The sequence below is a fragment of the Dryas octopetala genome, chromosome 3 (genome assembly GCF_963921425.1).
Source record: "Dryas octopetala chromosome 3, drDryOcto1.1, whole genome shotgun sequence".
Lineage (NCBI taxonomy): Eukaryota > Viridiplantae > Streptophyta > Magnoliopsida > Rosales > Rosaceae > Dryas > Dryas octopetala.
The window spans coordinates 15297928-15319845 of NC_141368.1; the positions used below are offsets into that span (position 1 = coordinate 15297928).

Below are 21918 nucleotides of genomic sequence, written 5' to 3' on the forward strand. Positions count from 1 at the left end.
ATGCTACATTTAACACATTTTTATACCACAATTTCATAACATCTTACATGACATTCATACATTGGACACTAAAAATTAAAAAAAAAAAAACTAAAAAAAAAAAAAGGAAATACCCTTTCAGTAAAGTAATGACACATCAGGTGGGATACAAATGTGAGAAAAAAAATATGGGACAACTAGCATTATTGTTAAAACAATTCAACATTATTTAAATATAAGTATAATTTTACGAAATTAAAACATCTAGTTTTAAGCCACTATTTGTGTCTTAAAAATAAATAAATCATTTATATGAGTTTTTAAGCGAAATTTACAATTTTGTTTGTGATTTTTTGCTAATTTACTTTAAAAAAAAAAAGTTTTCTGCACAAAAAAAAAAAAAAAAATCTTCATAAACCCACAGGCCACAAGTACAACCAAGGAGTGTAATTTCGATTTCGAGGAAATTTTCGATGGAAATTTCGACGGAAATTTTCGTGGAAATTTCGATTAAAATTTCGATTTCGATAAAATTAGACAAAAACGACGGAAATTACTATCAAAATACGGAAATTTTGAATGAAACTTGACCATATGTTTATTTAATATATTATTTACTATATAGATAAAAAATATTGAAGAAACCAAATTATATAGTAGGTTTTATGTGATATAAGGTGAATATAATGCGCGCTGGATGCAAATACTATTAGAAAAATGGGTCACTGATTAATAATTATATAAATAACACCTCATACCCTAAACCCTAAACTATATACCCTCTATATACCATATATCATGTAAGGTTATAACCCTCCATATACCCTATACCATGTAAGGCTATACCCTCTATATACCCTATAAGGCTATACTCTCTATATACCCTATACCATATATTATTAAATTTACTCAACCTTATCTTCTAAACCATAAACCATCAACAATAAAACACTCTCTAAACCCTAAATTATATTAAACTTATATACTTACAAACTTATATAAAATTATAAACTTAAATACTCCATAGTGATATTTAGTTTATAAACTTATATAAAATTACTAAACCCATATTATAGTTTTTCCTAAAAAAAAAAAGAAAAAATCATATTATAGTTTATATTGTTTAAAACTTTTAATTAGGTTTTATTACATTGGTTCATCAATTAACTTTTGAGTTGACTATACGGCTTCTCAAAATGTTGTGAAGATGTGGGAAATAAAATTGCTTATCTTTTGGATCAGTTAGTGGCGTAAAGTCAGAGATATGTTGTCCACCTCATGTATATCTTATTTATCTTTTCTCTTAAATATTTGCCTTCTGAACTTCTGTGGTTTGATTGCAGATATGTTTGGCAAAGTAAAAACAAAAAACATATTTAAATATTTAAATCAAATCTGGCAAAGTAGCAGACTAGCAGCCTATTTGCACTCCCCCACTCCCCAAAACACATCCTGCACTGAGTGCACTCTCTGACTCTCCTCTATTTTTTTATTTTATTTTATTTACTTGCATAGTTGCATCTCTGCTGACTTGCATCTCCGCTGGGAACAAAAAGTGAATGGCGGAGCCTTTCCCTTCGAATCGACGTCGTTGCAGATCGGATGACCAAATTGAAGGTGCCAAGGGACTCGCTGTGCTGAGGGGGTGAGAACCCAGAGGGTTCGGCACCGAGACATGCATGGCCGGAAACGACTCAACGCCACCGCGATCCTCCACTGCAATCTGCCCAAAAACGCCGGCGTGGCTGGCTTTTGAAGCTGATGAAGACCAGGAGAAAGGAGAGGGGAGGAAGGCGCTCCCTTTGCAGTGGAGATCGCCAGCCAAACTCACCGGAGAAAGAGAGTTGCAGAGAGTCGGGGAAGAGAAAGATATAGGTGGGCTTTGTGACTTCGGTAAGTTACACCGAAATTTCGCCAAATTTCGCCCAAATTTCGCCAAATTTCGCCCAAATTTCGACGAAATTTGGAGAAATTTTACAAAAACATACTGGCTCTGTCATCGAAATTTCGGGCGAGATTTAAGCGAAATTTCGGCGAAATTACCGAAATTTCGCCGAAATTTTTACGAAAAATAAGGGATATGTAATAAAATTTCGGTATCCCAAAAAAACGAAAATTTCGGCGAAATTTCGCCGAAATTTTCGAAATTTCATTCCTTGAGTACAACCGATCAACCAGACGCGCACCAATCAGCCAAAAAAATAAAAGCAAAAAAAAAAAAAAAAAAAACAACACAGATACACATAAATTGCATTAGAGAGAGCTCAGTACATTGCTTGTTCGTGGACAAGTTACTTTGAGAAAGCGAAGACCAGCAAAAGAAGAGAAAATGCATTACTGGGTTCGAGCTTCTTCCTCTGATTTCGTTGGAACTCTTCCTCAAGCTCGCAGGCAAACTCTCTCTCTCATATGTGTATACACGATTTCAAGATTTTCCATCTGGATTTGACTGATTCTCTGAATTTCCAGTGGCCACTCTGCCGTCAATATCGGTAAATCAAAGGTGATCGTGTTCGGAGGCCTTATAGAGAAGAAGTTTCTCAGCGATATGGTCGTCTATGATATTGGTACTTTGTTTCACAGTCTCTGAACTTCCTCTGTAGATTATATTTCGTTCTACCGTATCAAGTTTTGTGTTTTCATTGATATTTGTCATCTGGGTCCTTGGCAATTCGTTAAAATTTTGTAAATTTTACTTTCTTGAATTTCTGGGTATTATTGATGTTACCATTTTTGGTCACTTATACTCACTTTCTTAGTAATTTGGAAAAAAATTTCTCACTTGTCACTCTAAAGGGTTAGTATTTGAACCTAGTAAAACACTTTATGCATGCACAGACACTTGTTTGACGGATTACTTGATGATCTTATGACTTATGCCATATCCTTTTCACTTGGTCTGCAGTCTTCGTTGAATTTGGCTGAACCTGTATAAAGGACTTGGTTTGATCTCATAGTTGATTAGGACCGCGCCCTTCGTGTTTTGTGAAAGCATTCATTTTCTATATACTCTTTCCTTATTATCATCTATTTCAAAATGCCATTTCATCAATGCTCGTTTATAGGCATGATACGTTCTACTTTTACAAGATCTCACATGCGTTGTGTTTATGAAATTGAAAGAGTATAGTTATTTATCAAAAGATAAAAAATTTTAAAATTAGGGAGAGAGAGAGAGAGAGAGAGAGAGAGAGAGGGGGGGGGGGGGGGAGAGAGAGAACTGGAGTGGGAACAAGGATAGGGAATTTTTTTTTTTTTTTTATTTGATTAAAAAATGTTAGTTTTTATGGAATGACAGAACTTCAAAACACAAAGTCACACAAAAAAAATGAGTTGGCTTTATATAGTAGTATAGATTTTTTCTTGGATTTTGTATCATAAGGAGTTTTAGTTGTGGGGGGATTTTTGCACAACTTCTCCTCTATTATTTGAGGATCTCAGGAGATATTAAAAGTGCTTCCTGTATTGTGCTTACTGATTATATTTTTTGGAAACTATTGCCCATAATTTTTGTAAGTATGGATGAGATCCAGGATTGAAATGGTCATTTTAAGGAACTTCTCACACTATTCTGAATTCTAGCACCTACTTTTCCCTTTCATACATCCTACACAGTTTTGTCTTAATACTTCTCCGTGTAAACCTGTTAGGCTTAGAGTTTGAAGGATCTCTTTGTACTTAATACACATTATGGCAACAAACAGGTGCAATGGACCTATTCTTAAGGACAGCCAAAATATAATGATTATAGAAAACATGCACCATGGTATGCACCATGGCTGATCAAGTACAAATGCTCATGTGGTTTAAGGTTGTAATTTGAAGTTTACTTGTCTCTTTTGTGAAAGATTTCTCACAATTTTGAGCATAGAATCTCAATTCAGGCATTTGATTCTTTCAGATAACAAACTATGGTTTCGGCCAGAGTGCTCTGGTGGCTCTGATGGACAGGTGGGTCCAAGCCCGCGAGCATTTCATATTGCTGTTGTGATTGATTGTCTTATGTTCATCTTTGGTGGGCGTTCTGGTAGCAAGAGGTATGTTCACATCCATTAAATGCTCTATCTACAACTTTGTGCTCTTTTACTCTATTACTTCCATACAAATGGTACTGACAACGAAGTTTGAAATTCAGGTTAGGTGACTTCTGGGTCCTGGATACTGGTAAGAATCTATTTATTTTATTCTTCTGAGAATGCATGAAAATGAGTAATAAGTATGTGCTTACAAGAGTTGATATACTTGGGTTAGTTCTTGTTTTGCCTCCTTTTTGACATGTTGAAAAGTGATTAAACTTATGTTTGTTCTAAAAAAAAATCTGTTTGTTCAAGATATATGGCAATGGTCAGAGTTGACAAGTTTCGGCGACTTGCCTTCAGCACGAGATTTTGCTGCTGCTTCAGCTATTGGAAACCGGAAAATTGTTATGTGAGTATATATCTGTTGCATTCTTTATTGATTAGCTGATTCTGTTGCATTCTACATTGTTAAGTAAAATGTAAACAAATGCAGGTATGGTGGCTGGGATGGTAAAAAGTGGTTGTCGGATGTGTATGTCTTGGACACAAGTAAATATTTTTTTCTGTGATATTGGATTTTTTATTTTATTTTCTACTTCATGTTTGGTTAAGTCAATATTTTTTGAAATGGTTGTAAACCAGTTCTATCTTGATCTGCTTCCTTAAACAGTATCACTAGAGTGGATGGAGCTGTCAGTTACCGGATCATTGCCACCACCTAGGTGTGGCCATACAGCTACTATGGTTGAGAAACGGATGCTTGTCTATGGTGGCAGAGGTGAACTAGCATTCTTTGACTATGTTAATAATTGGGTTTCATTATAGTTGCATTTACTACTTTTCTTCTTTTTTTATGCTCCAAAATTCTAGCAACTAATCTGTAGAAATAAGAAGATAAGAAAAAAAAAACATATGATGTAAGGGGAATGCTTATTTGTAAGGTTTTATTTCCATTATTTTTTCAGAAGCTATGTCATAAAGATTCCTCTCTTATGAATTTAAGACATGGATGCTGATTTTCTGCAATTTCTCGCATCCTATGAGACCAATCTAGTTACTTGAGGCATAATGAAAGTTAATTTTTATTACTTTGTACTTCCAAGATAAATCAGAAGGGCCATCACCCCTTGCAGAAGTTTTCATTTCCCACATGTGGTGAAGGACCTTGAAGGTCCCTTTCTTTTCGCAGGAGATCCCTTATTGAAGATAATTTTCAGGGTCTATTTTTCTTGCACTAGCCATTTGGGTTTTTCCTTATTAAGTCATAATACTACTAGTCTACTACATTGTATTTTGAATGCTTGAATAATATGGTATAAATTTATAACGAACTTCTACGTTTAACTATCCATATGATTACTTCACTGTTCGATTTAAAAGAAAGGAGATATGAATTGATTAACGTGTGTTTGGATGAAGATATTAAACTATAGTTTTGAAAAATTATTGGAGAATTGACAATCTCCAATTTCCTTGTTTGGTATCATTAACAAGGAAATCTTGAAATTCTGTGAGAGAAAAAAAATGTGGAATTCGGAAGTCATAAATTTTGACTTTAAATTCTACATAAATAGGTGTCCATTTCCACAACCATCACCACCACGAATCTCTACCAACGCCGTCGTTGCCACCACCACTTCCACTACCTCCACACCCCAACACCGCCACCACCACCACCCCTGCCTCCACTACAGTTGCTGCTACCACCACCACCACCCCCCCTACCACTGGCACCACCATCGCCACTACCACCATTCCTGCTTACATTTTTGCTGCCGCCGCCATCACAACCCCACCTCCACCACCATTAGCAGTCACTACCCTCTACATCGTATTTAAATTTCATCATGCTTGGTAGGTTAGCCAAAAAAGAAACTTTACAAATCCTAGGACTTTAATCTCAAACTTTAAAATTGCCTAGCACTTTCAAACTTTCTCATCCAAACGCACTGTAATGTAAATCTAATCAGTCTCCAAGTCTCTGCTGATGCTGTTTTTTTCCCCTTTTCTTGTCACTCTTTGTATAGCTGTAAGAATATATGCCACTTGTTACTTTTCTATATAACAACAAGCATAAGATGCTTGGGTTTATTGGCTTTAGTGGCTTTTAGCTGACTTGGGCACTCATCTTGACTTTCATAGGAGGTGGAGGCCCAATCATGGGTGATTTATGGGCTCTTAAGGGTCTAATTGAAGGAGGTTCGTAGTTAATCCCTTTTTGTATGATAGTCTACTATTTCGCTTAAGTTAATCAACATAAGTTTTGTTGTGGCTTCTACATTTGGTTTTTCATTGTCTCATGTTCCTGCAAATCGTTCTATTTCTTGAAATTATTTTATTATACATTGCTACTTGGTTTCTTAGTTAATCAACTGAATTTTGTGTCGTCTTTGTTGTGGAAGGAAGAGAATGAAACACCTGGATGGACCCAATTAAAGCTTCCAGGTCAAGCTCCTTCTCCACGTTGTGGCCATACCATCACATCTGGAGGGCACTATGTAATTGACATTCCCAGAAGTTTTATTAGTTTCTTTGATATACTTTCTTCATGGATGACTTTTGCTTCATATTACGCTTCTGCTTATCTGTGTACTGTTTATATTATGGAGAACCTGGTTAGGATAGGATAAATTTAGTTGAGGCGGAAGGAACACTCAAAGATTGGAAGTTTTCATGCATATGATCTCAGCTGGCCTGTTGACCATTAGAGGGAGCATGGTTATTTTAGGCGAATTATGACAGGAGATAAGAAAAAAGAAAGTAGATTGCATATAAAAAATAAAAAATAAAAAAACCAAGATGTTGTGGGATTCAGCCCTCCTAAGTACCCAAAAAAAAACAAGAAGTTTGCTTGCGAACGGTCAAACCATTTCTAAGAATCTGTCATACTCACACCTAATAAGAGATGGGAAGAAACTTTTTAATTCTGAACCGTAGCATTAGCAAAGAAGATGTTTTCAATAGTATCTGTCTTTATGTAACTATAAAGAAACTTTTTGGCCCAAACAAGTAAATTCCAGTCCTGTATTCTAATTTCTAGGGTTGTTGATTACAAGTATCATTTTATTATTGATGATGACAATGAATTTATTATTTCATCTTAATCTCTTTTCTTTTCAATTAATGTCCACACTATTTCTCGATGTCCTTTGTATCTGATTATAAGAACTATGCTTGCAGCTGTTGCTATTTGGAGGCCATGGAACTGGTGGCTGGTTGAGTCGTTATGACATTTATTACAACGACTGCATTATTTTAGACAGGGGTGACTGCTTCTTGCCTTTTTTTCTGTTGAACAATTAGCTGATTTGTGCTGAATGTGCCGTCATAATATTGATGAATAATATTTTACCATGCTACTACCCTTTTCTTGTATTTAAGCACTAAACAATACAGTAGACAAACCATATGATGCGCATCTGGGGTCAACCTTTTTTCCTTTTTTCAATTGTAAAAAAAGAAATAGAAAGTATTTCACTGCCCACTGACATGCTGCATTCTTGAATAATCAAAGGCATGTGCTGTGTAGGATAGATAGGTGAGTCTGAGCACAAGCACATATAGCAGCTAGCTAAAGAGAAAGAACATAGTGGGTGGCTTAAATGCAACTAAAATCAGAAAGCAGAACTCTTATGTGATTCTCAACATTGAAGTGGTCCATCCAAATGAAGGATTAGATTGGTATTATAATTTCAGATGTGTAATTATGGGGGAAGAGCAAAGGAGAAATATGGGGTCACAAGACTCAAACCTACTTTTAGGTTGACCATAGAGGACTTGGCTACTACTATAGACATCCACTGCTTAACTCGGAAACATGAAATTGAAGAATGGATTACACTATTGAAATCAGTTCATAAAAACTAGTAAACGGGGATTACTTTAAAATCACTCCAACCCGTTTTACTTAGTTATATCTTATGTACTATGTAGATAACTGAGATGTGAAACATTTTTGTGTTCGATACAATTGTTTTGATTACCATCATTCTCTGGCATTGTTTGATTTATAAACTTGTAAATCATTCCCTACCCAACACACTTTTATTCTTTCCCCATTTCATGCACTTATTTGTAATTCCTTTTTTTTTCTTCTGGCATCAAGTGTCTGCGCAGTGGAAGCGCTTACCTACTGGCAATGAACCCCCTCCTGCTCGAGCATATCATTCTCTGACATGTATGGGTTCACGTCATCTGTTATTTGGTGGCTTTGATGGAAAATCAACATTTGGTGATCTATGGTGGTTGGTTCCCGAAGGTAAAACTGTCTTCTTATAGTTCTCATCTAATTCATTTGCTTGTCTTATTAACCACTTTTGAAAATTAATCGGGTTGTAACATTGTTTCCTTTGAGCTTTAACTTGAGTGGTTAGGGATGAAAAGGGCAGTGTTAGGTCATAACCTCAAATCTCGCCAAGCATATAAATCCTCATAAACTTTGAATCTTGCTAAACTTTTTGAAAAAAAAAAATATATATATATATATATTCTAGTTGGTCTTCAGTTCTTTAACTTTTTCCCTTTGGGAACACTTACAAAATGTTGCATGTGATGTTGAGATATTGATTCCAGAATTTCGATTGATATCAAGCTTTTGGAGGGTTATTTTGGTGATGATGGGCACACTTCAAAATTATCTAATTCTTATCAGTGAAGATAGAATTTAAGGAAAGAAGGCTTAGTAGTTGGTTTAGTGAATGAGTGAAAATGAGAGAAGCATGTATTAGATAAGAAAGATAATTTTATGATCCTATAGTATATTTGTCCAGGCAGAAGAGAACCTTCGTTTTTTTTTTTCTTTTTTTTTTTCTTTATTTGATGTTTCATGGCGTTTGACGTAGAACCTGGTTCTAACATGTTCTAATTGTCGGATTTTGCCTGTTCTGTAGAGGACTCTATTGCAAAGAGATTACCTGTAGCTTCACCAACCAATCTTCCTCAAAATAAGGATGTGATGATGGCAAGTGATAATGTCCAATCTGAAATAAAGGTAGTAGTACTAATGCCTCTAATTACACCCAAATTTCTATATGGAGTTTGTTGAGGTGCACACTGCCTTTTGATAAACTTCTGGTTGCATTTACTCATATCTGCTAAAAACATGCTGAACTTGATTGGAATTTGGATGTTCTTCGGTAACTGTTTTGGCAAAAGTTAGGCATGGATGACACATCTTTGACTTGTTTCCATAATCACTAGTATATTGCTAGCTTATAACTTTGTAATTGATCCTCCTAATTTTAACAGGAAAGCCAAATGGAAGAATCTGCTATCTCAGAGTTACAAAAAAGATTAGGAATATCAATTTCTGTCCTTGGTAATGGGGTTCCAATTGTGGATGAATTAGAAGACAAAGAATTTATTGAACTAGCATCCAATTTGGTTGGAGAAAGAGATTCTAGTAATGAACAGGTTATTCAGGTAGGGTATTTTATGATGCATCAATTAGGTACTTTTAACTGAAAAATGCTCTCTTTCGTGGGTAAGCCTAAAAAGTTAATGAAAATGCCACTCAGGCACTTCGTGACCACTGGAGGAAATGTACACCAAGGTTTATACCGCTTAAAGAGCTTGGACCTTTGCTTCGGGACTACCAACGCCTGATTACTCGCCGTCATCTGTAAGAGCAACAATTTACACCATTACTTATTTATGAACAACTAAACTCATGTCAGGTTTCTGTGGTTGTTTCTAAAAGTGTAACCAGCTTAACTACAAGTGTAAACTCATACAGTCTTTAGCCATGCATACACAAAGCTCTAATTTTATATGAAAGTTGTGTCTTTGTTTTTCAGTCTTGCCTTTCTTTTTTTAATATATATATATATATATATTTGTGGTACACGTAGTAATCACTAATCACACCATATTCAATTCTAACTCTTGATCCCCCACAAAGCATGGGGTGAGACTTAGTTCCATATCCCAGTTTGGCATGCAGTATAATGATTATAGAAATTTTATCAGTGCTGAAAAGTGTCAGTGAGATTTATGCTTGTTCACTTAATTTTTACTTAGTTTATCTAATAGATTTTTCCTAAATTGAACTACAATTTCATGATATACTTTTCTAAATGCTATCCATCATTGTTGCAGGATCTCTCCAAATAATTACTCTGTTTTGCATGTAAATTTGTGTTTTAAACCTTTTTCTGTGCATTGTCAATTTCTAATCTTGATTGATTAATCCTTTTTTTCTTTTTTCTGGGTGGCATTTGCTTTGTGGCCATAATAGGGTGAATGGTGGATCTGATAGGCAGTTCATTGAGTCTAGTTTTCCTGGAAAATTGGCTTATGGTTTCTATCATATCAGAAACGTTAACCAGGTATTATTCATGTTTACTTATGTAGTGCAATCAAATTAATCATTATCTTTACCACATGCGCTACTATATTTTTCTTTTTCCACACTTTTCATTCAAGTTTCTGTTTATATTCTTTCCTTTATTTCCCATCTGCTCATGTTGTTAATTACACGATGGTTTTCAGTTGCGTATGGATGACATCCCAAAGCTGCTGGCAGAGTACAAACAACTACTGCCAAATTAAGGGATGGAGGTGAATAAACCAAAACAACAAAGGCTTGCCCTCTAAAATTATATTCTGACCAATCTTCGTTTTCATTGAAGTACAATATTGTGCTCTCCTGTTTCACTGGCATAAACCGCCAGTTATGAACTCATTTCTAGACTGGTGCAAAGATTTTATACATGTCCACCATAAAATTGTTGAAAGTTGCTAATGTCAGTACTGTCTTGTAACATCCTTGGAATCCACCGCTGTTTTAGAAGGTTTTGTCCTAGTAACATTATCATGGCTGTTGTGGACCTTTCTAAGGTATGCATATATGTGTACATAATAAAAATAAATGAATCCATTCTCGGAGCCATTGACCATTATGTGGCATTTTCAGATTCTTTATTCAGAACCATAAACTTATTTTCATGTTTAATAAATGAACTCAATATCAGACATATTTGATTGTGTAGACTTCTAATCTCTTATTGACTGCTTTGAGTTCTGCCTAAGGGTTAGGATGAGTCTCCGCTCTGGCCTTGGACTGGTTACAGTAGTGAACTTGATAGCTTTTGGTGGTTGCATAGTTGCACCACTCTTCCATGAAGTTAACAGGCATACAAATGTATGCTCGACAAATATTATTTTTGAATGAATGAAATCATATGAACTGTACGAGGTTTCAGAACTGTAGATGATCATTATAATGCATTCCAAAAGTTTTTGAAACCTTTGCTATATTATATGCTTGGTTTTATTTCTCTTGATTTAAAGAAAATAAAATATACCATAATTGTTTTTTTAAAACGATGCAAAACATTTCTGCCAAGAATGCATGATCTTTTTAGATCCATAATTGTTATTCAAAAGGTTACATATAGAATATACCAGACAGTGGAATCCATTATTCAGCATTAGGACATTTTCAGTGTGTTGGTTCTATGTTCTTGCTCAGCTCCTCTAGCTTCTGCATCCTTAATCTCTCACTCTCACTCAACATCTGGTAAGCATATAACAACAAATTGGAAGGAGAATTACTAAGAGAAGAAAGGGATGTAATAGTAAATTTGGGGACTGGACTGTAAATTACTAGAGAAATGAGATCCAGCATTTACCTCCATCAGTGTGGTTACAAGTTGAGCCTTTTCTTTGTTCTTTTCATTGAAGCTTTCCAGGGCTTCTTTATATTCTTTTTCCTGTTGCCAATATGATGAAGTTCTCAGTCTTTACTTTCTTTTCGAAGTTTATGAAATGTATGTATATATATGCAGAGAGAGAGAGATAGTTGAGCAAAATTTGCAAATGTTGCACCTTCTTCTGGCAGCTGAGGCCGAGTGGCTTCAGCTCTCTATTTGCCATGTCAATTTTCTTTCTTACATTCGCAAGTTCTCTCCTCATAGGTTCTCCCAACACTTCGAGCTCCTACTAGATTATGAATGTATCATATAATAATTTAATTAGGAAGTGATTTTATGTGACTAGCTAAGAAGAATGAGTACTCAATTACTTAATACGCAAGTGTATTCAACCATGTTATAAAACTTCCAACAAGAGGTGAAATAGTTTTGAGTCTGGTTTTTAGCTTTTCTTTTCTGTGTTGACATTGCACTTATATCCAAAACTAGGTTGTCTTAGACCTCCATTTATTTATATTTTTCCAATATAAAATTTAAACACTAATCCATAAACTCTAAAATGATGTCGTTTTGAACACAAACACAATATCAGCACATAAAATGTTTTGAAGAGGATGGTATTTCTAAAATTGATAAGTGATTTTCTTTTCTTTCTCTTTAGGGTTTCTTGAACTTACTTCCCAAATTTGTGTCAACCGCCTAGTTTCTTCTTCCGCACGGCCCAATTGAAGTTCAACTCTTTCCTTAACCTCCATCTTCTTCCTCTCAATCTCCTCCTCTCTAGCTTGGAATGTTGATATGGCCAATCTTGAAATGTCTTCATCTTCATTCTCCTCTGTTGATAGCCTCCCACTGTTGGAAATACTCCCAAGGCTCTTCATTTTCTGCATTTTTCACAATGATTCCAAACTTACTTGGCCTATCTTCTTCCACAAAACCCATCTCCCTTTCCTCTTATTGCACGCTCTCTCATATTGCTTTTGCTTCACATCTCTCTCTCCCCCTTCCCTTTTTTTGGTAGGTCCTCTCTTGCCTACTTGCTTTCTTTTGACAACATCTTAAAAGGAATCAAGATAATATAAATTGTATGTGCTCCTGGGAAGAGCTAGAAATATAAAAGAAGCTTATGCCTTAACAATCATACCATTTAAATATTGACTTTTCTTGGTGCATTTTGCTATTGGTGTTTGAGTACTGCTACACTCACCAAATTTGTTTATCAAATGATGTGACGGTGTCACATGTATTTTAATTTGTGTCCACACTTAATCTCATTTATTTTTAACTGATAAAATACTCATATGGATACTAATACATTATTCAGTAAATAAATTTGATAACCATAATATTATTAATTTGGTTTTATCCATCATTATCCAGACTCCTACACAATAAATACCCTAAGCACTTCTTTTCTTTACTCTCCTATTACAGTCTCATCTTGCAAGCTTGGAGAAAATGATATTCCTTTATCTTCATCTGAAAGTAGTTGAAATGTCAAATTCCAAATGAGACTAACTCTTTTTCCAATGTGGCTAACTGATTATGTAAGAAAACTCTGCCCCCATGGCTAACATTGCTTGATAATAACTTATCTGAAAATGTGGTTTAATACCCACGTCAAGCCATCAGATGCAGCCTGAGTATAATAATTTTAATCCAGCAGTGTGTGATTCAGACATCCAACATGTTAACAGTGCACGGATCGACAATTCCACACATCATACATTTGGGTGGACAAAACATGGGTTCGGAACCATGCAGTGAACCAGATGCTAGTACATCAGAGCCAGTGCCTCTTCTGGGAAATAATGCTGCAGATGGAGTTTGCTCTCCATCCAATGAACCAAATAGTTTAGCAGATGAAGATGAAGAGACTTTTTCATTTGAAAATGAATCTGCTCAACCCAACTTTGTATGTCATAGAAGCACAGATTTTGGAGACAAGCAAAAGAACATAGATAATGAATCAAATGGTAAAATGTGTATTGATGGCCCTCAGGATTCGTTGCTACTTGAAAGAATGTTGAGGTCTGAACTGTTTGCAAGGTTAGGAACAAAAAACTTGTCAAAGAATAGTAGTTCAAAGAATAGTATAAAGTCCAATAAAACCCAGTTTAGCAGTACCAACGAAAGAGACTCTGGTGAAATTAGGTGAAAGAGAAGTTGGCTCTTATACCACTGGTCCTGCTGTTGATCCCTTTTGGCCACTTTGCATGTATGAGCTTGGAGGAAAATGCAACAATGATGAGTGTCCTTGGCAACATGCTAAGGACTACTCTAACACAAATATGTATCAACATCAGCAAGAGAATTCTCATAGTGCTGGTATGAGCAATCCCTTCATATAATTTTGTCAAAATCGAAATTTTAGTTTAATCGAAATTTTAGCAATCCCTTCATATAATTCTCATAGTGCTGGTATGAGCAAGGGTGATATTGGTGCATGGGGCTGTGAATATGTCAGGTCAGAATCATCTAGTTTAGTACATATGCATAGCCTTTGGAACTTTTTGGTGTTATATTACCCTCTTTGTAAATCCGTGTAGTTTTGTGTGGGGTTTTAAAATTTATTTATCAGTGGTGTTTGAAGTTGTCCTCATTACTTGTTGATTTTCTTGTAATCAGGGTCTTAGCTGGAGAAATTTCTCAGGAGTGTGCTATACGGCAGGTTTGAAATCTATCTTATGCATGTTATAGTAACTTGTTAGTTGGGAAAGTTAATTTAGGTTATCAGGAGCATTTATTACATTTTGCTCAATCATTTCTTTTTCTGTGTACTCTAGAACTCAAAGCATTAGTACATAATTTAATTAACATATCCAGAAATACAGGATTGCCGTGCTTAATCTTTCGATGATAGCATTATGTATCGCACAAAATGCATTCTCATCATTTGGTTTTTTTCTTTTTTCTTTTCTGACACTATTGGCATACTGAGGTGTTGGATAGTATCACATTTTCATTAGTTCCTTTTCTGTATTGTCTTTTGCTCTTATACGATTATTATAGTTGATTTGTTTTGGGCAAAATTTCGATAAATAATCATGGCAAAACCTTTAATGTTTCGTGCTATATTGTATACGTTTTCTTAAGAATGTATTCTAAATTTCACTTTATCATACACTATTACAGACTGAAAAAGACCCAATTGATGATGATCTCGTGCAAATAGTAGATCAAATTGTTGAATTTCACATGAAGGTATGATCCACAACATGTTTGCGTTTGGATTTTACCTTTCCTCTTCTTCTAACTAGGGATAGAAGATCAAGTTAATGGCATGAATACTTAGAATTTTGCAATCCCCCTCAAATTAGGTTGACATGTAAATACAAAATCAGGCTCCTCTCTTCATTTGTCTTCTAAATAGCGTTTTAGCTTGTATTAGCTGTTTGATTGCAATCATAAGCTTGAAATGGATCGTAAAATTATGTGCCAATTGAAATGCATTACAAAACAACGGGCCAAAGAAAAGGTTAGATGAAGCACTTCTCTTTGTTTTGCATTTCAAGTAATTTGATGGCAATTTGAATGGACAGAATTCAAAAGCTGGACCTCTACGTATTGAAGATGGACAGAGAAAATACAAATCTTTAAATAGTAAACAGTGTTGGATAAGAAAACTGTATTGGTTTTGGTTCTAATCAATTTTCTGCATTGCAGCACATTGCTGAACCTGAAGCTGTTGACCTTCTAATGGAGGTAAAATTACATGTTAGTTTTCAATGCTCTTTGTCAGAAAAGCCTGTTCTATTTTCCTTTCTTCTTGGGACTGATAGTTTGACATGCCAGATTTATCAAGGCGAATGCCTTAGATCAGTTACTTGAGAATGTTGATAGTACAAATTTTAAGAGGACTTGTCACTGCCTCATCACTTCAGCAAACAGATTGGACACTGAGTTCTCGCTGGCATTGTTTTGGAGGAAAAGGTGGCATAGTTTTTCATGACTACGTCTCAGAAATATGATTGAATAGTATTTTAATTTTAGTTAATAATTTCTTTTTGTTTTTATATTAAAAAACACTTAAGATTTAGTGAAAAAATGGAGAAATTACTTCAAGTATATTTTAATCAGAATTGTAGGCATGTCTGGAGCTGTCTTAGTAAAGTATTGAACTAATCCTACTGGTATAGGTACAAATACCTGCCTAAGGACTTAAAACTTCACAATTCTTCACTTTTGCCTCTTCCCATTAAGATCCTTTTCTTTTCTTTTCTTTTCTTCAGGGTGGACTTAAAACACTGAGATCTAAATTTTATGGTTGGGCAGTTTGGCCATGATTGATAATATGCCAGGTTTTTTTTCCTTGTCGTTGTAGAATTTTGTGCATCATTTGCTTCACCATGTGCTTCACCAACTCATCGAAATTTATATTATATTATTTTATATCATATGATATTGATAAGTGACTGCAAGGTGCCAATGTGAATTTGAGTTCTGTCTTTCCTCTCCTCTCATCCCCCATTGCATTTTTCTTCTTATCTTAATGGATTGCAGGTTCTTTCCTCTGGAAGTTGCATACGCGATATATATGAAATTCAAAGAATACCCACATGCACTTTGGATTGCACTTCTCCTTCGTAGCGTTCAGGTTTGTGCCATGTTACAAATTTGGAATTTTATCACCGGACATTTATTTTCTATATTATAGTCAATAAGGAACATTTTTATTTTTACTTTTTTGAGTGCGTTGGACAAAATATTTTCTTTTGGGAAAGGAGAACTTTGTATCACATATTGCATATGTAACATGTAAAATTTCTTATGGTATGGTCCTAATAAATCTGAGTGTATGTTTGCAGTATGTAAAGAGGGTCTTAATATCTTGTGATGATCTGGTGCGTATAAAGCAATTTTGTCACATCCTTGCTCAACTAGTAAGTGTTGAATTTTTCCTTAGTTTTGATTTCTATCTTCTTTATATGAAGGAATGAATGCTTATATTCCTTGCTGACAATTTAATCCATGTTCTGATTGACCATGAAGTGATTGGAGTGTAATGGTTTTGCCTGATAGGCATCAATTTAACATTTGTGTTGTACGGTTTTTTTTATGTTTTCTTCCTGATTCTGATCTGTTAGCATTTTAACTTTTATACAGTGCATTAGTTTTGAGCTTGACGATGAGATGGTTGCAGAAGATGGTGACAGAGAGGAATTGCAGGGTATTCTCTACAACAATCAGTCAATTGAAGGAGGAGGTTATACCCTTGCTTGTGATATTGAGGATATCTATGAGGTACATGCATATTTAATTTTTAATAATGCTATATGTTGATATTTTATATAGTTGATGCTTGCATTATCCTTCACTAACTTGCTGATCATAATTTTCTTGGGATTTTTTTTTAGGCACACTTGGCGAGTGGTATGTTTCCTCCTATTATAAACGGCCTTAGAGAGATGTGCACGAGAACATGAAAAGGCTGGACTGAGAACTTGGAGGACTGTCAAGCTATTGAGGACCCCTGTAGTTTATATTTCATATGCATTTCCATATTTCAAATATGTTTCTTTCATGAATTCTTAACAAAAAGAAAGTGTAATGTTGTTCTTATTTGAACTACTTTCACAAGAAGGAAAATCAAATGGAATAACTTGTTCTTAATAGCAAAGCAACCAATTCCATGTTTGGCAAATCAGCTATGTTTATGAGTGGGGAGGAGAGGAGTCTGTGATGAAAAAGTCTTGTATGCGACAAGTCCTGTAGAGGGGTGGAATAATCCCTAAATATATGTGTGAGAGAAAGAGTTACCCCATAACCCATTGTGAGAGAAAACTGCATTTATTGTCCTCAGTGGCTAGATTGGACTGCAAGAGCTTAGCAGCAGCTGTGGAAGCCATGTTGGAAGCCCGCTGCTGCTGCTGCTGCTGCTAAATGAGTCTGAATCTGGACGACGATGTCCTATCAAGACTAGCAGTGACCATGGGTGAGATTGTGTTGATTTTAAATTTAAGTCTAGGAAATTTTTGATCTTTTGATTTAATTTAGTTTTAATTTTGATTACTGACGAAAAAGCAGAATAGACGTTAATTTGTTGATTAAATAGTTTGAGCTAACAATGAGTTTTATTGCAAGCTCATATGTAATAGCATAGGCCATTGTGAAGAGCTAAATATGCATTTCACATTAAGCATGCAACTCTTTCTTTGGAGAACCTTTTATAGAATGGGAAGTGGGAACGGGGTTGGACTTACAAATCCAATATGCACCTTATTTGATTATGAACACTAGAGTTGGCCATTTTACAAATTCATTTTGTTTAAATTCTTAAACATGTAGATTAACTTTTAAAAATTAAAATTAAAATTTTTTGCCACGTAGCCTTAGAGAGTAGACACGCCCTATTAACATGTGCGCTTAAGAAATGCGTGCGATTAGATGACTTTTTTGTCATAGGTGAAGAGGTTACAATTACCTCACATATTTTAGTTCAAAACTTCGTTATACAACTAATTACTTTAATGCATTTTTTAATTATAAGGTCACATTATAAGATTTAGTGGAATAAAAAAAAATAAAAAATTTGTTGATCAAATTAGAAAATCAATTATAATTCAAAGAGCGTTTAATGTATTTAATTCAAAATCTTATGAGACAATTTTACAAACTCAAACTAGCACTACGACTCGGAAAAATTATGATATATGATTATCAAAAGGAAAAAAAAAAAAATTGAAAGAAAGCCAACGATGGCCATTATCATTTATCAAGCATAAGGCCCAACGAAACGGCCCATAAATTTTAAATCCTTTTTGTTTTCTGTTTGAATTTGACGATGGCGCGCTTATAAATAGCCTTGGATTCGTATTAGAAGAAACACAAATCGTGAATGCGCGAATTCACTACAGTGCAAAACCAGCACAGCCAAGACGAGAGACGATTTGCTCTCACTTCACTCGCAGGTTCGTTCTCTCTGAGTTTCTTTTGTGCAGATTACTTAAGATTTCATTTCAATTTGATTTATTGCTGTTTCTACGGATTTGAGTACATATGTCTGTTTGTGATTGAGATTTGGAGTTAAAGATGCAATTCAAAGTAATGATTTGAATTTTATCTATTTTGTTTGCTGAACTTTCTTTTGTTTAAGTGGAAGCTGAACTCAGAACTGAAATCTTCATTTCGATTTTTCTAAATTGCTCTAAATTTAAAAAAAAAAATGAATGATTCGAAAGCAAGCTACACTTACTTGAAGATTTTCTTACATAGATTTGAATCTAAACTGTAATCCGTGAACTGCAAATATGACCTGCTTCTCTATAAGGATTTCACATTTTGAGTTTGTGAAGGTACAAAGAAGACGTTTGGACAGAGATCCTGAAGTTTCTAAACGTTTTTAAGATTTGCTATTCCTGTTTTTGCTCTGCTTTAATTGGTAATTAGCTTCACTTACCCTATCTGAACTTTAAATTTTGAAATTCCTTTTACCTTTTTGGAAAGCTCATGAAAGTGTTTCAACAAGCCTATGAATTTCGAATGCAAATATGACCTGCTTTTGATAAGGATTTCACAACTGCACTATCTGAGTTTTGTATGTAAATTCCTTAGGTGAGAATATTGTGGAAGTCCAAACTGTGGGCATTACCTCTCCGATAAGGATGAGGGAATACTTGGATTCCCACAGATTAATGACTGTGCCGGTAGATTCCTGCTTCATAATATCGGATGATGTATCTTCGGGGGACTATGTAGCGCTTTATGAAGAGCTAATAGTCAACAATGTCGTCCATAAGAGGGCAGACATCAATGGCAACGTGCTGATGAGGGATTTGAATGGTGTGAAGAAAAATTCTCTCTTGTTTTGACATACAAATTATAATCATATTTGCATATTTATTAAACTTATTGTATATGACATATAATCATATTAACGGTTTGTTTTGTTTCTAATAGGCAATGTGCTGAAGCACATGCGTGTAGTGCAGTGCAGTGGATTGATGGAGTTTCACTTTATTTGATTATGAACACTAGAGTTGGTCATTTTAGAAATTCATTTTGTCTAAATTCTTAAACATGTAGATTAACTTTTAAAAATTGAAAAAATTAAAATTAAAATTTTTTGCTACGTAGCCTTAGAGAGTAGAGACGCCCTATTAACATGTGGGCTTAAGAAATGCGTGCGATTAGATGACTTTTCAGTCATAGGTGAAGAGGTTACAATTTCCTCACATATTTTAATTCAAAACTTCGTTATACAACTAATTACTTTAACGCATTTTTTAATTATAAGGTCACATTATAAGATTTAGTGGAATAAAAAAAAATAAAAAATTTGTTGATCAAATTAGAAAATCAATTATAATTCAAAGAGTGTTTAATGTATTTAACTCAAAATCTTATGAGACATTTTACAAACTCAAACTAGCACTATAACTCGGAAAAATTATGATATATGATTATCAAAAGGAAAAAAAAAAAAATTGAAAGAAAGCAAAGGATGGCCATTATCATTTATCAAGCATAAGGCCCAACGAAACGGCCCATAAATTTTAAATCTTTTTTGTTTTCTGTTTGAATTTGACGATGGCGCGCTTATAAATAGCCTTGGATTCGTCTTAGCAGAAACACAAATCGTGAATGCGCGAATTCACTGCTGTGCAAAACCAGCACAGCCAAGACGAGAGACAATTTGCTCTCGCTTCACTCGCAGGTTTGTTCTCTCTGAGTTTCTTTTGGGCAGATTGCTTAAGATTTCATTTCAATTTGATTTATTGTTGTTTCTACGGATTTGAGTACACATGTCTGTTTTTTATTGAGATTTGGAGTTAAAGATGCAATTCTGAGTAATGATTTGAATTTTATCTATTTTGTTTGTTGAACTTTCTTTTGTTTAAGTGGAAGCTGAACTCAGAACTGAAATCTTCATTTCGATTTTTCTAAATTGCTCTAAATTTTGAAAAAAACAAAATGAATGATTCGGAAGCAAGCTACACTTACTTGGAAGATTTCTTACAGAGATTTGAATCTAAACTGTAATCTGTGAACTACAAATATGACCTGCTTCTCTATAAGGATTTCACATTTTGAGTTTGTGAAGGTACGAAGAAGACGTTTGGACAGAGATCCAGAAGTTTCTAAACGTTTTTAAGATTTGCTATTCCTGTTTTTGCTCTGCTTTAATTGGTAATTAGCTTCACTCACCCTAGCTGAACTTTAAATTTTGAAATTGCTTTTACCTTTTTGGAAAGCTCATGAAAGTGTTTTAGAAAGCCTATGAATTTCGAATGTAAATATGACCTGCCTTTGATAAGGATTTCACAATTGCACTATCTGAGTTTTGTATGTAAATTCCTTAGGTGAGAATATAGCGGAAGTCAAAACTGTGAGCATTACCTCTCCGATAAGGATGAGGGAATACTTGGATTCCCACAGATTAATGACTGTGCCGGTAGATTACTGCTTCATAATATCGGATGATGTATCTCCGGGGGACTATGTAGCGCTTTATGAAGAGGTAATAGTCAACCATGTCGTCCATAAGAAGGCAGACATCATTGGCAACGTGCTGATGAGGGATTTGAATGGGGTGAAGAAAAATTCTCTCTTGTTTTGACATGTAAATTATAATCATATTTGCATATTTATTAAACTTATTGTATATGACATATAATCATATTAAGGATTTGTTTTATTTCTAATAGGCAATGTGCTGAAGCACATACATGTAGTGCAGTGCAGTGGATTGATGGAGTTTCACTTTATTTAATTATGAACACTAGAGTTGGTCATTTTACAAATTCATTTTGTCTAAATTCTTAAACATGTAGATTAACTTTTAAAAATTGAAAAAATTAAAATTAAAATTTTGTGCTACGTAGCCTTAGAGAGTAGAGACGCCCTATTAACATGTGGGCTTAAGAAATGCGTGCGATTGGATGACTTTTCAGTCATAGGTGAAGAGGTTACAATTACCTCACTTATTTTAGTTCAAAACTTCGTTATACAACTAATTACTTTAACGCATTTTTTAATTATAAGGTCACATTATAAGATTTAGTGGAATAAAAAAAAATAAAAAATTTGTTGATTAAATTAGAAAATCAATTATAATTCAAAGAGTGTTTAATGTATTTAACTCAAAATCTTATGAGACAATTTTACAAACTCAAACTAGCACTATGACTCGGAAAAATTATGATATATTATTATCAAAAGGGAAAAAAAAATTGAAAGAAAGCCAAGGATGGCCATTATCATTTATCAAGCATAAGGCCCAACGAAACGGCCCATAAATTTTAAATCCTTTTTGTTTTTTGTTTGAA

General features: G+C 34.5%; 2 protein-coding genes and 1 long non-coding RNA gene across 4 annotated transcripts; 2 read left to right on the plus strand and 1 right to left on the minus strand.

Moving 5' to 3' along the window:
* Positions 1 to 1426: 1426 nt before the first annotated feature.
* LOC147291286 (Galactose oxidase/kelch repeat superfamily protein) lies at positions 1427 to 10915 on the plus strand. 2 transcript variants are annotated; one of them, XM_086235399.1, is made up of 16 exons: positions 1427 to 2370; positions 2449 to 2546; positions 3881 to 4016; positions 4115 to 4143; positions 4311 to 4407; positions 4492 to 4547; positions 4669 to 4776; positions 6141 to 6197; positions 6405 to 6496; positions 7179 to 7263; positions 8104 to 8256; positions 8888 to 8988; positions 9246 to 9419; positions 9515 to 9618; positions 10234 to 10324; positions 10488 to 10915. In XM_086235399.1, the coding sequence occupies exons 1-16, from the start codon at positions 2309 to 2311 to the stop codon at positions 10545 to 10547; spliced, it is 1503 nt and encodes a 500-aa protein (XP_086091525.1). In that variant the 5' UTR covers positions 1427 to 2308; the 3' UTR covers positions 10548 to 10915. The 2 variants fall into 2 exon arrangements, with proteins under 2 accessions (XP_086091525.1, XP_086091526.1); XM_086235400.1 differs by adding an exon at positions 3684 to 3790 and having other exon boundaries at positions 2257 to 2546.
* Positions 10916 to 11310: 395 nt separating this feature from the next.
* Positions 11311 to 12564, minus strand: LOC147291287 (uncharacterized). Its single transcript, XM_086235401.1, has 4 exons — positions 12328 to 12564; positions 11826 to 11936; positions 11630 to 11710; positions 11311 to 11514 (listed from the first exon to the last, which is right to left on the minus strand). Exons 1-4 carry the CDS (start codon positions 12538 to 12540, stop codon positions 11440 to 11442), a joined length of 480 nt encoding a protein of 159 aa, XP_086091527.1. The 5' UTR covers positions 12541 to 12564; the 3' UTR covers positions 11311 to 11439.
* Positions 12565 to 15904: 3340 nt separating this feature from the next.
* On the plus strand, positions 15905 to 16517 carry LOC147291288 (uncharacterized). The gene is made up of 3 exons (XR_015121069.1): positions 15905 to 15951; positions 16154 to 16247; positions 16459 to 16517. It is a non-coding gene; the product is annotated as an uncharacterized LOC147291288 (long non-coding RNA).
* The last annotated feature ends 5401 nt before the right edge of the window (positions 16518 to 21918 follow it).